General features: G+C 37.2%; 1 protein-coding gene across 2 annotated transcripts in view; it reads left to right on the top strand.

Annotated features, from left to right (window-relative positions):
* The first annotated feature begins 1,442 nt into the window (after positions 1-1,442).
* Positions 1,443-16,153, top strand: part of SLC24A2 (solute carrier family 24 member 2) — a 103,702-nt gene continuing 88,991 nt past the window's right edge. For both annotated transcript variants that reach the window (XM_010725701.2, XM_010725700.2), the window contains exon 1: positions 1,443-2,513. In XM_010725701.2, the coding sequence (XP_010724003.1) occupies positions 1,578-2,513 (936 nt within the window). In that variant the 5' untranslated portion in view covers positions 1,443-1,577. The remainder of the gene's footprint in view (positions 2,514-16,153) is intronic.

Below are 16,153 nucleotides of genomic sequence, written 5' to 3'. Positions count from 1 at the left end.
TGGCGGGGTGCCGGGGCCAGGCTGGACAGGGGGTAGCTGGGTCGGGGGATCGGCCCCTGTGGCACGTGTGTTGCACGAAGCGACGATGCCGTTCTGCCGCCTTCCCTGCTTGGTGTTTGTGTGGCAGGCTGGTGAGTGTAACTCTCAGGTGGAAAATAGAATATCTCCACTGTGGTGCTGTATTTTGGGGATGGAGCGTGTTTCTATGATATCTTAGCGCGGGTGCCGTTTGTAAAATCAGGAAATGTTGCTCGTGACTTAGGAACTTTTATGTAGGTAACTGTTGTAGTTGTAATTCTTTCTTTGAGAGTACAAAATCGGCATTTTATATATTCTTCAAAATTCAGCTTTTACTGCAGTATGTGGTGTAATGCAGTGGTTTTACACCGTAATCAGAAGTTATTGATAGTCGATTTTATATTTCGTGCTGTAGAAAATGTGGCTTGCTATGCATAACATGTATGCAACTAATTTCTATGTTGTCGTCTTTGAAGGTAATCTTTTAGGTCTTTTAGGTAATCACAGTCCCTGTTATATAATAACTATTTATTTTTTCTTTCCTGTATCGAAAGTATTGTTCTTTCCACCACTCTGCTCTGATACAAATAGTCCTTCTCGTATTCTCAAAGTTTCAGCATCACCTTTAAGCTGAAGGCATGAACTTAAATTGTTTTCTTTAACACAGTCTGTAAGATGGGTGCTTTTAAAAAACACATGCCAAAAAGTATTTGGCTTCCTACTTTATAGCTGAACGTGTGAGGTAAAATCGAAGGTGAATTAAACTCTTGTGCTATCTAGCTTAAACTAATGTCTAGATCTGGTCAGAAGCAAGTTGTATTCTTTGTGCAAACTTGAGCTGATTTTTGCAGAGGAATTAAAGAAACTGTGTGTATCACAGATCTTCATTTCGATCCTACTCCAACAGCTCACTGTGTTACCTACACATTATAATGACTTGCTCTACATGCGTGTAACATTTCAATTAGTACTACCTTGGCTGCACAGAAGCCTGATGAGATACTTGTTACACTTTGATTGCTTTTTTCATACATTACTGCCTCTGCATTTGGGAATTGGGCATTACGTGATTGTGGAAGAAAGTAATTACAGAAGATGATAACCTTTGGTGTAGCAATTAAAACAGTGGTTTCTTCATTTGTTGTGAATCTGGGGACAGTTCTTCCTTTCTGCAAGGATTTTTTGTCATCAGCTGAGTCCTAATGCTGAGCAGTGGCATAAAGTGATTTGACTACTGATAGACTTTTATCTGCAGGGTTAATGCTGAAGCAAACACACTGTTGCCTTAGGGTATGAGGCAGGGTACTGTGTTGCAGTCAGTAATATTCTGCTTTGAATTCTAAATTTAACCAAGTCTATGAAGGCTTTTATTCATGTATTCTTTTACTAATGTTAATAATACCTATTTGCCCCTTTTAGTACGAATGAAGAAAATACTTCCTATGAAGAATAAAAGTACTTCGTGGAAGAACCCTTAAAGCACCTTTACCTTCTAAGTTGAAGAAAATTATGAAGGAACAATCCATCTGACTCCCTCAGCATCTCATACAGGACTCACAATGGCTCTTTGCAAAAAAACTGTTGGTAGTGTCTTGGAAGAGTGGTGTTTGAAGGAACCAATGTTTGGTTGCAAACGGCACCAGAATGTTAGGAAAAAACTGAGACTGATAAGGATAATAGGGCTTCTTGTCAGTGTAGTGGCCATTAGTACTATCTCTCTTTCAATTAGTGCCTTTTTCAAGATGGAAACACATAGCAAGGTGTTGGCTAGCAGCCTAGATAGCCAAAAGCTGGTGCATGGTCACCAAAGAACTCTGTTGGATTTCGTGGAACAAAATGAAGGTGGCACTCTAGATTCACCTACGTCTATGAAACGTGAAGCTGAACATGACAATGCAACAGAAGATCTTTCCAAAGGAGAGTACCCAGAGGACCTTTTCTCTCTCGAAGAAAGAAGAAAGGGTGCAGTGATACTGCATGTTATTGGAATGATTTACATGTTCATAGCCTTAGCCATAGTCTGTGATGAGTTCTTCGTTCCTTCTTTGACTGTCATCACTGAAAAGCTGAGCATATCTGATGATGTGGCAGGGGCAACCTTCATGGCTGCTGGTGGCTCAGCCCCAGAACTCTTCACTTCTTTAATAGGAGTGTTTATATCCCACAGCAATGTCGGCATTGGGACAATAGTGGGATCTGCTGTGTTTAATATCCTGTTCGTGATTGGAATGTGTGCTCTATTTTCTAGAGAAATCTTGAATCTTACTTGGTGGCCACTCTTTCGAGATGTGTCCTTTTACATCGTTGACTTGATCTTGCTAATCATCTTTTTTCTGGATAACTTAATCATGTGGTGGGAAAGCTTAACACTCCTGACAGCATACTTTTGCTATGTGACTTTCATGAAGTTCAATGTTCAAGTAGAAGAATGGGTGAAAAAAATTTTAAACAGGAACAAGGTTGAGAAGGCTACAACAGGAGACGCTGAAGGAAAGGTTTGTTGATTTTTAATGAGCATAAATGTAATACTGCTGTTATCAGTGCCAACTCCTTCTTTATTGTGACAGACTTGAGTACAGTACAGTAAGTAATATAAAAGGTTCTGTGTTTTGCTGAAAGGTCTTTTTGTTTAATCAGACCAATAGGATTGAAAATACAAAACATGAAGTTGCTTTCTAGTAAATCAATAGCTTTTAGCTCCAGAATGATCCAAATTGCACAGAGAGCAGGACAAAATGCCAGCGGAATGACATAAACCTTTGTTCAGCGTTTTGCAACATTGATGAGGTCTGAGATATAATTGTTTTTGTTTTCCCTAAGCCTTTCGGTTCAGCAGCAACAATAGCTGTGGGGAATCTCATGACAAAATGTGGCTTTTTAAAGGCTGTTAATACACTTCCTTCTTCAAAAAAAGCACCCAAAGCAATACATAATGTCATTTGTATAGATGTTTTCAGGAGATGTTTTTCATCTACTGGCGTTTGTATGGTATACCAACATCCCATTGTAATTAGTGACATTCTATGAACAAAAATTACCTGGAAAAGCAGTGATCATAATGGTAAAACCCAGAGGTACTCTGTTTAGTTGGGATGGTTTTCCTTTCACAGTGTTTCAACTAAGCAAGGTTGTCTTCAGACTTTGCCATATGGAAGAAAAAAAGAAGAAAAAAAAGGAAGTCTGTGATCAGTGAATGTTCAGAAATTATCATCATTTCTTAAAAAGATCTTTTCTTAAAGCAGACTGCATTTAAAGGACTCTTGAAGTGGAACCCGTACGTACTTATTTATGTAGACACTATCTTAACTGAATGCTTGATAATAAAATCAAGCTGTCTAGTTTTATCTGACAGTAGAATTATTCATCAGATAAGTTTTTATTATCCAGTAATTATCCAGTGTCAGGGAACACTTCACTCATTTCTTTCATTTCACAATGGCATATTAGTACTTTAGAAGAGAAACAAACCCATAAAAGTGTACAGGCAGATAAACAGAATGACAGAGAGACTGAGCTCCTATAATGAGAGAGGCTACCTGCCTGAGGCTGACAGAATACTGATGATTCTGTGTGCCGAACTTTGAAGAACAGTATTGATATCTGAGCAGTACTTTCAGTTTTATGACTGAAACCACAGAATATTTGATCCAAAGAAAGACATGACTTTCTTTCTTAAATAAGTAAATAAATAAATAATTGTTTATTCTTACCAAATTTAACACATACACTTTCTTGCAATTTTGTACTTTCCTCTTTGTTCGAATATTTTTTTGAAAATCAGCATGCTCGTCTTTATCTTTCTCAAAATGCATAATTGGGATTTTAAAAGAAAATGAAGAATGAACACCAACAATTTGCCCTAATGAATGAAGCGCTTCTTTAACTGCATTAGTTGGGTTCCAGATAAATGTATTCTTTCACAGTGTTTTGTAAAACACAGTCAGTGCTAGATGTGAGCAATAACAGGAAGGGACTATGGAGTATCAAAAAGCTATCAACAACTAAAGCACTATCATCTGTCCAGAAACTAGCTTTGCAGGACATGTGAATACATACTTGGTCTGAAACTCTAGTCAACATGCAAATCGATTGCATTGGACTCTGCTACAGGGTTGCGTTGAATAGCTAGAGTAATGTGATAAGTGCTCAGTTATTTTCAACTGGAAGGAACGTTGGGCACTGAATAAATGAATAAATGCTTTAAGTACACTGACATTAAAAAAAAAAAGTCAAGTTCATTCACTTCTGAAGCACTCTCATGCTTTGATGTACCCACCTCTTTTTCTTGAAACGTGTTCATATTACAGATGCAGAGAAATTAGGTGGGAATGAAAAATTAGGGAACTATACTCCTTTTCCGTATCCATTATTGATTCTGCTGTTGCTAAAGTGGCAAGTGGTCTGCTAAGAAACGTGCTTGCTTTATTTATCCTTAAGACTTTATGTTGTAATCTGAAAGCAGCTCAGCAAAGTCAAGAGTTCTAAATAAGGCAACATAAAGCTGGAAAGTTGAAGGGTTAGGTGGCGTAATAGCAAACAAGTACTGAAGAGTGAAAATCCGATGAGATGAAAAACCTTTGGAATACTAGAATGTATTTTGATGTTAATGTTAGTAGCTTTAGTGCCACTTTTCTTGAGAGGCTGAAGAAAGTTTCACATTTTTAACAAGGACAGTACTTACTATGAGCAAAGGTCATAGATATGGTTTTTTCTGCTTAGCCATCACTAGCTAGATATGTATTCACTGTGCTGCAGAATGCACACCTATCTCTAGACATGTTTTAGATGCCCCTTTCTTACGTTTGAGAATTAAAGTGCTTGTGGGTTTCTTTTCATTTGTTTGTTGTTTGTTCGTTTTTTTTTTTTCCTGAATTCTACAAGTATTCAAGCTTAGCAACTTTCTCTAAATTCTTTTGTTCTATATATCAGTTCCCTGTGAATGTGAATGCAGAGTGTATGAATTTCATTTTGTTCTCTATTTTCCTGCACTAACTTTTAAACAAATGCAGTTTGGGTTCTTAAAATATTACAGGTTTAAAGAAATCTTATAACTCGATTTCTGGCGACAGTTTGACACTGATGAGAACAGAGTAGGGATGTTTTTATTTTTTGTTTAGTTTTGTTTTTGCATTTAGTGTTGTTTTGGTCTTTCTGTGTGGAGTGCAGCTGGCAAGGTTTTGTCTGAGCTGTGGTTAGTCTCCTTCCCCCCATCCCACTGAGGAAGCCTAACGGCAGTCTGTAATCGACCAGAGATCATGTGACAAGGTTGGGAGAAGGAAAGAAGAAAGGTTCAAAAGCAAGACACCATGAAAGGACAGGACAAAAATCAGATAGTTATGTTCTACAGTGTAGAATGACACACGTGTGGTGCATTGCTGAAAAGCTTCACTGAGTGCTGTGGGCTGAATTGGCCCAATAACTGAAGTTACAATCCCACTGCCAGACACCTCCAAAAGTTCCTTCCAACCTAAGTAATATTATGGCATGGATTTAGGGTTGCATGTAGATACCCTACACAAGAAAAAATAATCCTGGGGACTGAGACGGAAGCTTTGGTGATAATTCTATATTTTCCTTGGTTGAATGAAATTGTCTAAAAACACAAAGTTGAAACAGTGTAAGGGTCAGGAAGAAAGAAAAAAAAAAATCAAGTTGCAAAAATAAGATTTTTTTGACCCTTTGTTAAAGGTTTTGGTCTTCCATGGTGATCTCTACTAGTAAAGGCATGTTGAGCAAATTAAATAACAATGGAACATCATGTGAAATTCCATTTTGGTTTTTAAGTACTGTTATGTTTTTTTCGGTGTAGCGTGGAGATCCTTGCAGAAATTCTTCAATCTGATCGCTCAGTAAATAACTCAAAACAGTTCTGTTTGGCAACTAGGAGAACAGAATGTGGGTGGAACAGAGATATTGTGCAATGACATCTGTTTCACTGAGTGTACCATTTAAATAAGCAATCTATGGTATATAAAAGCCATTGCAGGTTTTTGGTTTTTTTTTACATTTATATTTGGAAAATGAGATATTTCTACCAACAAGACAAAGTTTGACATTATTTTTATTGCTATTTTTGTTGTTTAAAGAAACCTGAATAGCTTGGATGTGGTATTTCAAAATCCACACTGATCCCAAGTGTTGCCATGTTGTATTTAACGGCAGTGTTTGCACTCTAGAGGAAAGGCTGCTAGAGCTATTCTTAGACAATTCTCTACTTGTTGGCTGTATTAATGCCTGCATGTGTACAGGAAAACTTGGAGTCTGCAGAAGAGCCAAGTTCACTGTAGTTGTTGTGAACACCTGAAGAGGTCAGTTTTTTGTTGATATTGTTGCTTTTTTCAGGACTTCTTTTCGAATTCTCAGACCCCGTTAGTTGTTAATCTATCTGTAGAATACCCTTTCTTCCCTGACTACCAACAAACTACTTCTTAAAGTAATATTTCATAGGCAGATGGGAGTTTTATTCTACAGGTATTTCTCAGTTGGTCTATTGATCTACTGCAAGCACGTACATATAGGACTACAAACATCTGCATCTCACATGTGCATGAAAGAAAGTTGAATTGTTTTATGTACATGGAACATCGTCAGAGTTCTTTTACCTGTTTTATTCTGACAGAAGTGTAGCTGAGTGTTACATCTTAAAAACTGTGACGTTTCTTCTGTGGTACCTGAATGTTACTTTGCTAGTAGTAGCTGTTAATTAACTTGCTTTGAGCATTCAACAGTTGAAGCAATTTAGTGTTATTACTGGCATACATAGAGCTTGATATACCTTATATGCAACCTTCAGTACAGTGAAACTGTGCTATTTTCGGTTTATCTTAACACTTCTCAATAACTTACCAAAGACGAAGCAATGATTATGGTGATTTTCACCACTTGAATCTCTTGGTTTTGTACATATGTGTCCTGGTAAAGAGCAGAAAATGACAGTGTGGAAATGCAGTACAGGTTAAATGCTTTTAAATTATGGAGATTCACTAAGATTGATTGAACAACAATTTTTGATCATACTGTGCAGAGCAAAATCCTGCCACCTTTAACAGTAAGGGGAGAAAGTATCAATATAGTTTAAAATAAATTTTAAAAAGCATGTGTAATTAAAAAGAAGTCAAACAATACTTTTTAGAGGCTGCATAAAAGCAGCTGTTTTGGCAAACTTTCACCATGGAATGTCTTAGAAGAACTCCAGATGCGGCTAAATCTGATGTCCTAAAAAGATGAACAAAGAGACAAGAATTTTCAGTCTTAAACTCAGGAAAGTTTATAAATGCTTTTCCTTCTGCCATCTCAGTCTTGATTGCTTTCGTCCAGATCCTCAAGAGGATGCTAGAACTTCAGGAGTTTGTATGTAAAATTTTAACCATAATATCAGAATACTGATCCTCAGAATATCTGCCTTCTTGAAGATACTTGAAGTATAAAGGAGCCTCTTTTTTTCAGTAGAGATCATCTTCTGAGACTGTAGTTTTTCTTCCAGGCTTGCTCAGAAATACCAGACCCAGATGGAGCACTATGGTACTTCTTTCTTATGTAACTTGTGTTCCTCTACTTATGTTTCCCAAATTGATTCTCAAAATTTACCTATCAGGCTAAGATTTCAAGCTACAAATCTATTGTTTCTTAGAGGTTATTCAAACTTTGGTTGTGAGAACCCATAACTTGAATTCAATTATGTTCAAATCTCTTGCATTCACTACTCACTTAATGTGCTCCACTTACTGTATCATGGTTGACAAGGCACAACTCAGTTTCCTGTTTTTCTGGCCCTATTTTAATCAGCGTGCCCAGGTGGCCAAGAAAGTTGATGGTATCCTGTCCTGGAATGAAAATGGTATGGCCAGCAGGACTAGAGAAATGATCTTCCCATTGTACATGGGCTTTGGTGAGACCACACCTCAAATGTTTTTTCAGTCTTTGGCCACTTGCAACAAGACGGATGTTGAATTGCTTGAGTGTGTGCAGAGAAGAGCAACAAAGCTGGTAAAGGGCAAAGAAATCAAGCATTTATGAGGTGCAGTCAAAGGAACTGGGGCTGTTTAATCTGGAGGAGGCTGAGTGAAGGGAGATGTTACTGATTTTTACAACTACTTGAAAAGTTTGCAGTGAGGTGGTTATCAGTCTTCCTTCTCAGGTAGTAGCTGCTAAGACACAATGATATGGTCTCAAGTTGTGCTCAGAGAGATCTGAAATCATTAAATCACTGAATATCCTGAGATGAAAGGAGAGCATAGGATCATTGAGTCCAGCTCCTGGCTCCACACAGGACCACCTCAAAATGAAACCATATTTCACAGAGCATTGCTCAAACATTTCTTCATCTCCCGTAGGCTCTGTGCTGTGATCACTGCCCTTGGGAAGCCTATTCCAGTACCCAACTACAGTCTCAATGAAGAATCTGTTCCTAACATCCAGTCTGAACCTCGTCAGATACAAACACTGAAACGGGCTGGACAGGGAAATGGTGAAGTTTCCACCCCTGATCATCCCTAGAGACATTTGGATGTGTCTCTGAGTGGCATGGTTTTGTGATGGAACTTGGTAGGTCAGGTTGATATTTAGATTTGATGAAGTTGAAGGTCTTTTCCAACCTTCTGATTCCATGAAAAGGCAATATTAAGCACCATGTTTTCAGAGAGGATGTAGGTACCTGTCTTTTCTAAAATGTGTGTGGCGGAAGGTGTCCCAAGGGCAGAGATTGTTAGCAAGACTGAGGTTGCTAATAAGATTCTGAACACTAGTGACTTTACAATGGCCTTGGTCTTTCTCAGTGGTAATACTCCCCACTAGCCAGCAGTACATGGCCAAGGCCAGATGCCAAAAAATGAAGTTTGAAGAAGTGCTTCTGTTCTTGTGATTTTCTGGGATTTTGTTCTTTTTTTGTTTTGTTTTGTTTTAAATCATTTCACTCTTAACTTTAAAGATATGGGAACAGCCCCTTTTTGAGTCCCTTCTCTTTCTGAGTTTTTTTCTAAGAACTAAAGCATTTTGCTGCTGTAAGCATAGAATAAGATTATAACTAAGTTTAATTTGTTAGTGTATAATACAGAATATGTTTGTTTTGAAGAAAGCTGTAAAACAAAGATGATGTGAAAACAGAGAAGTGCAAGGATCAGATATGTGCCCTCCTTGTCTGGTGCTTGTTGAAAGTCAGGTTTTATAATCATAAAAATTAGAAGCAAAAAAAAAAACAGAAAGCTTTTGACAGCTCCAACCAATACATTCCATTGTATTTGAGCCAGTTCTTAATTACATACAGCTTAAGTTAACGTCTGGATTCATTAAGCTATGCAGAAGTAAAAGTGCTAAGAACACAAGTTTGAGATTCTAACTCGTTCTTGGAACTGGTGGGTTTTTAAAACCTAAAATGATATGACGGGGAAAAAGGTAGTTGTCATGAAGTGATTAAGCATGGATCAGCTGTTCTGTGTCACAAGTAAGAGCAGGTCTAGAAGAAGAAGGGTGAATGTGTTTGTGATATCAATCTAAAACCTCTCATTAAATTCTTCTCTTCAAAATTTTCCCTTTATCAGTAGAAGTCGAGTGTACTTTCCTGAGAACTCTCCTTACAGAATGTTTTAACTCTGTATTGTCCTTGCACAGACAAAAAACATTTCAACTGCTATAGAATTTATCAAAGTGCTGAGATGATAATCAGTCCTCCATCACACTAGGTCCTTAAACTTCTGCATGAAATCATGTCTTCTTTCCTCAGTAGCTGATGGTGGAAAAAGATAAATGCCATTCAAAGTGCCTGGGAAGAAGGGTGTGATTCATCATGTACATAATTTTATATACACTGATATATGCTTACCCTTTCTATATAATTAGCATTCTGGCAGTCCTTTTCCCATCATCAAAACTGTCACTGAGTTGCTGACTATTTATTCCATATACCTGTCCAGTGGACAATTTAAATAATATATTATTCTATACGAACTAGAAATAGATCTTAGCAAGTATCAGTCAAACTTGCATCTAATTAAAGGCAGCATCTTTTGTATATTGGGACCTAAGTCAAAACTGTGGGCTTCATGTTCTGCTTTCATTTTTGGGAGAACAGACATTTTGGGTTAAACTTATTTTTGTGGTGAACTTGTGCATTAAACCCTTCCATTGTCACAGTCACTGACAAATTGAAAGTCCTAAGTTAGAGCAGCATTATAGGATACTTTTGGCAAAAAAGATTGCCTTTCACAGAAAAAAGAAATCACAGTACATTATCACAGATTTTGTTATTTTGTACACAGCCTCCATTATTTTGAGGAAACAGTTACTGTTTGGCTTCACTGATGTTTTTTTTGCTGGTTTATGTGTTTTCCTATCCAAAAAGAAGAAATGAAAAAATGCAATCTTGGAAAACCAGTCACTGTCTGACTGGCAGTATAGTTGAGCTCCACAACCTAGGAGGGCAATGAGAGTTTTAATATATGATCATGTATTCATTTCAACAGCAAGAGAAGGTTCAGAGCTCACACTGCATCCAAAGCGGCTTTAGTTGGCTAACTACTCCTCTGCCTCTGTGAGCAGTGCCTCATTTTGGGCAATTTTACTGATAGAGGCAATTTTATCAGGTCAGCCTGAAGAGAAGTTACTGTTTGTTTGTTTGTATTTTTTCTTCAGTATTTCATTACTATTTCATTATTCTCAGCGCCAGTGAAGTTGTATTCATTTACATGAATAGCCATAAATAGCAATGACCTTGCATGACTTTTTTTAGGGGAAGTGTGTGAGAATAGGCTTAGAGGTGTATGCATGATGGCATTAACTCCACTACAATGTGCAACAGAAACGAAAGACAGATTGCTGCAAAATAATTTCTTTTTCAAGGAAAAATAAAGATTGCAGGGAAGTCATACTACATCCTCTGCTGAGAATCATAAATTTTGCTCAGTGATTAATCCTGCTTTATCACCTCTTAACTGCTTACAGCTGGGAGTCTAGTCCAGTCAGTGGTATTACCAGTGACATTTATTGCATAACCTGCCAGCATTAACTTTTCACCCTCTCACATTGCAGTAAAACTGCTGCAGCAGATATAGAGTACTAAGGGGGAGGTGTGTCCGCTGTCACAGCCTGTGCTTTGTGACCTGCAGGGCACGGTTTGAGACCTGTCCACTTATATAGGCTTTTTCCTGAGAGAGGAGGGTGAAGTCTGGGGGGTTTGTAAGGATAGAGGATAAGCGCCTCTTTTGGGATTAATAGAGTATTAATTTTGTTGTTTAATTAATTTGTGGTGCAAGCTTCTATCAAATTACCAAATCTCGTTTCTTTCTACAAGGCTGATTCCAGCACAATCACCAAGCTATTGCTTGGTTAAAAGACCAAAACTCTAGAAATTCCTTTGTCTATGGGTAGAGAATAAAAGTTAGAAATATTCCATGTCATTGTTGCTATTTCTAAACCAGTAATGGTTTAGAAGTAATTTGAAAGCGTACTATATAGAAGCTATTGTTTGTATGATTTTATTCCTTTGGTGCTGTTTCATTCTTAATATTCGTTCTATTTATCTGTTACACTTTTATTTTAAGTTAGACACATGTCCTGTTGAAAGGCTTCTCCTTGGCTGGATGTATGAATGCCACAGTGATGTAAACAGTTATGAAAATACTCTGAAAAGTATGGATTAGAAAGAAGTTATTTCCTCTCTGTATTGATTACCATGATATTAAGTACTCCCCTTCACGATGAACTTTTGACACATATTCAACTTTCAAACTGGCACTGTTAGTTTCTTTCCTCTAATTTCTAAATCACGTAATGATTTGTCTGAGAAATGCCATGTAGACCATATTAAAGGTCAGCGATATACAATGCAGATTTATAGGATGGTGTTTTGCTTCTTACATCATTTCACTAGTTCTCTGCCTGATATCCCATTTCCATAATATTTAACTCAGATATTTAAAATTTCTGAGGAACACATTTCTCATTTTTCTTCCCCAGATTAGCTGTCCAGAGAAATGTCTTCTTAAATTTGGACTCTCTCCAAGCAGCAAGTCATTCCTGCCTAAGGCTGAAGATATAGAAATACAGAGTGGTTTGAGTTGGAAGAGACCTTAAATTTCCATCCAGTTCCAATTCTCTGCCACCCACCAGCTCAGGCTGCCCAGGGCCCCCATCCAAGGTGGCTTTGGCACCTCCAGGGGTGGGCAGCCACAGCTCCTCTGGACAGCCTGTGCTAGTGCCTTGTGGCATACTGAACATTTGACTTATTTTATTATACCTTATATCATATTAGTAATTTATATTATCATGTGCATCTATAAAAACAAGGGATAAAAACAAGAGGCTAGTTTCAGTGGAGAGGGATGGTTTCTTGCTTTCCAGAGAGATAATCAGGACTTGATTCTAGCATGGGAATGGTCCAGGACACTGTTGTTTCATACATGACATTTCACGTGGAGAAAAGGTCACTTTTTCTCCAGAAGAAATGCCAATAGCTGGAATTCCTGTAAGTAAAATTTCAATATGTAAGCAAGAAACAGTACTGTAAATTGGGACCTGAATTTTAAGTATTACTTCCTTCAATCATACTATATAACCAGAAAGCAAAAATCTTTTTAAACAAAGTAATTGAAAAGTAGACAGGCTCATTCATTAATTATTCATCAATATATTAATTTATACACTGCAAATATATTAGTAATTATTTTCCTAATTGTATTGCTTAGCCTCCAAAATCATGCAACCTCTTTCTTCACAGGAAGGGCCATGAGAAAATTTTTAACTTCACATGCAGATATACATAAACAAATGCAGGCTCCTATCTCAAAGTAAAAGCAAGGGACTCAGTGAGAGACATGAGTTGCAAACTCATGCTTTTCTCTTGGCTTTAAGGGTGGAGATGTGGATCTCTCTTTCATTTAATCTTCTTAGAAACCTGTAGCTTTCAAGCCTTGTAGAACATTTTTCAGTGAGCTGTGGGAACTCTGCTTGCTAGATTGGATTACCGTGTACAATAAAAACAGTGCAGTGTATTGACTACAAAATGGTCTTGAGGTAAGGTGGAACATGTATGATTTAGGGGAAGGGTGCAAGCTAGCAAACAAACCAGATAACCATATATAAGGCTCTTCTTTTATGGTGCACTATTTTTGAAGAGTTGATGAAATTAGTAGCAGCCTTTTTTTCCAACATTTTAAAGATAATTGATTGCTTACTTGAGAATTCTCACTGTTAACATTGCCCTCTCCTCTCAAAAATTTTAAAATAAATATTAAGGCAAAAATTGAAATTGATCTAGAACAAATATATAAATATAGATCTTTATGATTACTAGATGGGGGTGGGTCGTTCCTTTCTGGAAAGGGCCATGCTGAATACAAAATACTTTTGAAGTCAATGGCAAGTTTTGCTATTGATTTTGATGGATGTAAAATTAAGCCCAAAAGTCAGGATGTGAGGAATTATGATCTTACTGGTTCTCTGATCCCTGTGTGCCACTGCATAATTTCAAGCTGCTGAGCTGCTTTCTTCAATATTAAATCACCCCTAACAAATAATGTCTTTTGGGCTCAGAGCATGCAAAACAAGCTGTATCAGCTTTCTGTGCCCTGGGACTTGGACTGAAAAAGGGCATTCAGTGTTCACAAGTCTGATGTGTCCCATCATATGGGAATTGATTGGATTATTGCTAGATTTCAAAGCAATTATTACATTGCTGTTGGGCCATAATAGTTTAATTGTTAAATGGCAGTATCTTAAGATCTGGAGCTGTTTTCTTTATCTCATTTCTCCTTCATCTTTTGAAGTGGGGCAGAAACACAAACCAAAAAAGTCAATTTTTAAAGCATATGTTTATTAGCAGCCGGGAATGGTATTCTGAAAGATGAAGATACATTTTTGGTTACTCATAGCAGTATTTTTGTATCTATTGTTTCCTATGGATCATCCTAAAGGATGTTTGCCTTTCTCAGTTTCAATTCTGCATCAATTTAAAGTGAATGTAAATGCTTTCTGTATACTGTTTCATTACAGTGTCAGAAGAAGTTATACACTTAAATTGCTTTCTAGAATACTGACATGAAAAATAACTTTATAATTCTGGATACAGTACAAGGGATAGGCTTCTTGTAGTCTTTCTGCCTTATATTTTAAGTTGCTACAATGATGCTAAAGGTATAAAATACTAAAGAAAAATTTATTTTGAACTGTATCTCTAGATAATCTTGAATTAATTGCTATTCATACTTAGCTTCAAATATCTACATTTTTGAATAGTGCTTTTATGAGAATGCCTATCTACTGGTAGGTCTAAAAATAAAATGAAATCTCCTAACTATACTTAATAAATCCATATTATTAGAGAAAGCTTAGCTTTACTTTTATGTAAGTATCTGAAGGCAAAGTGGCTGACAAATTTGGGGCTTGCAAGGCTCTGCATCTGAAGTCTTCACAGCAGTTCAGATATGCCTACTTGCAGACTCTTCTCAAACACCTCAGGTTTAGAAACCACTGTTTCTAAAAAACATAATTTTTAGGAGTTATTTGTTCAGTGGGAAGACTGGGTATACAACAAATCAGTTAATTACTTTTTGAAATGAATGGAAACTTTCTGCTCTGCCATTGTAAATCATTGAGCACATTTTTTTGTGAATTGTACACTGGAAGGGAACGATTCTCTAAACTATGGAGAAATAGTATGTAAAAAACAAAAATGCAGACTAATTTTTAGATTTACTAATTTGCATTCAAAACTGCCTCTGAGAATTTCAAGGCAGTAGACATTAGTGGCGTCCAACTATTGGTCTCAGATTCATCCTGCTTATTCTTACAAATGTAGACTTCTCAGGTAACTTCTGTCACCAGGATAGAGAATTGGGCATTTTACAAGTGTGACTTGGATCTTAATTACTAGGATTAATCCTCTGTTGACCTGAGATTAAGTAAATGAATCTGCAACATTGCCTACAGCAGTAAGTCAGTAAAGTCTGAAAAGCCGTCTCCTGTGATTTTGTAGCAAAAGCCTGAATACATACTACACTGTCCCCTTTTTTAACACCTGAATTTGCACCTGTTTCTGATGAGGGTGACAGCCTGATATCATTTTGCACAGGGTCACCTTTAAGATAGAAGTTATGCAAAATTACTGTTTTTCTCTGCCACTAAGCAAAATAAAATGCTTGAACAGGTGTTAATTAATTCTGTGACTGTTTCATTTGCTCCCTTAGATAGTGGCTTCCATGTAGGTATCACATGTGGTCTCTAGGAGGTGCACGTGGCAAATAAGCTATTAAGTGAGTCTTATTGTTATTTATAGAAAAGTCACTGGCACTGCAGCCACAGAGACTGTTAACATGTATGATTCATAGCAGTTTTTTCTGATCATCTTCTCGATAATATGTGATATAATTTTAGCTTTTGGAGTATTGCAGTATTGGTTGAATTCACTTTTGTTGCTTTGCATTAGTCTTTAACACGGATGGCTGAACATTTACAATAAATGAATTAAATTGTACATAGCTCCTAAAGTGACAAGGAACTCCTTGTTAGCAGGATTCTGCAACTCCTGCCTCCAAAGGGAAAAAGAGTGTCAATTATGAAAATTTTGATTACATTGTTCTTGTTCCATCTGCTTTTCATTGCTTTTGGAAATTTGTTTTTCACAATTAATTGCTAATTGTTGTTTTCAAATATGTTACAATATAGTGAGGGATTGGAGTCCCATAAAGAAGCACACGTGCGAGCAGTCCTTTAACAAAGGAAAACAGTACTGCATTCATTACTATTTCAGACTTGCTGGTTGAGCATGAGAAGGTTGTTTTATTCACTATGGCTCAGATTTACCAACCTAACAGATTTGTAAAACTTTACACCTGTCTTCTTTGTTTCTGGAATAATCACCTGAATGTCCTTGGGTGTAATAATCATTAAAATCATTAGTGTTATGACATCAGTGCATTATCTCTGTGTTAACTGTATTGTAGTGTCTAGACCACCAGCTTTTTCACAGAATCATAGAATGGCCTGGATTGAAGAGGACCACAATGATCATCTAGTTTCAACCCCCCTGCTATGTGCAGGATCACCAACCACCAGACCAGGCTGCCCAGAGCCACATCCAGCCTGGCCTTGAATGCCTCCAGGGATGGGGCATCCACAGCCTCCTTGGACAACCTGTTCCAGTGTA

Source organism: Meleagris gallopavo, chromosome Z (assembly GCF_000146605.3).
Source record: "Meleagris gallopavo isolate NT-WF06-2002-E0010 breed Aviagen turkey brand Nicholas breeding stock chromosome Z, Turkey_5.1, whole genome shotgun sequence".
NCBI lineage: Eukaryota > Metazoa > Chordata > Aves > Galliformes > Phasianidae > Meleagris > Meleagris gallopavo.
This window is presented reverse-complemented; position numbering and strand designations above follow the sequence as displayed.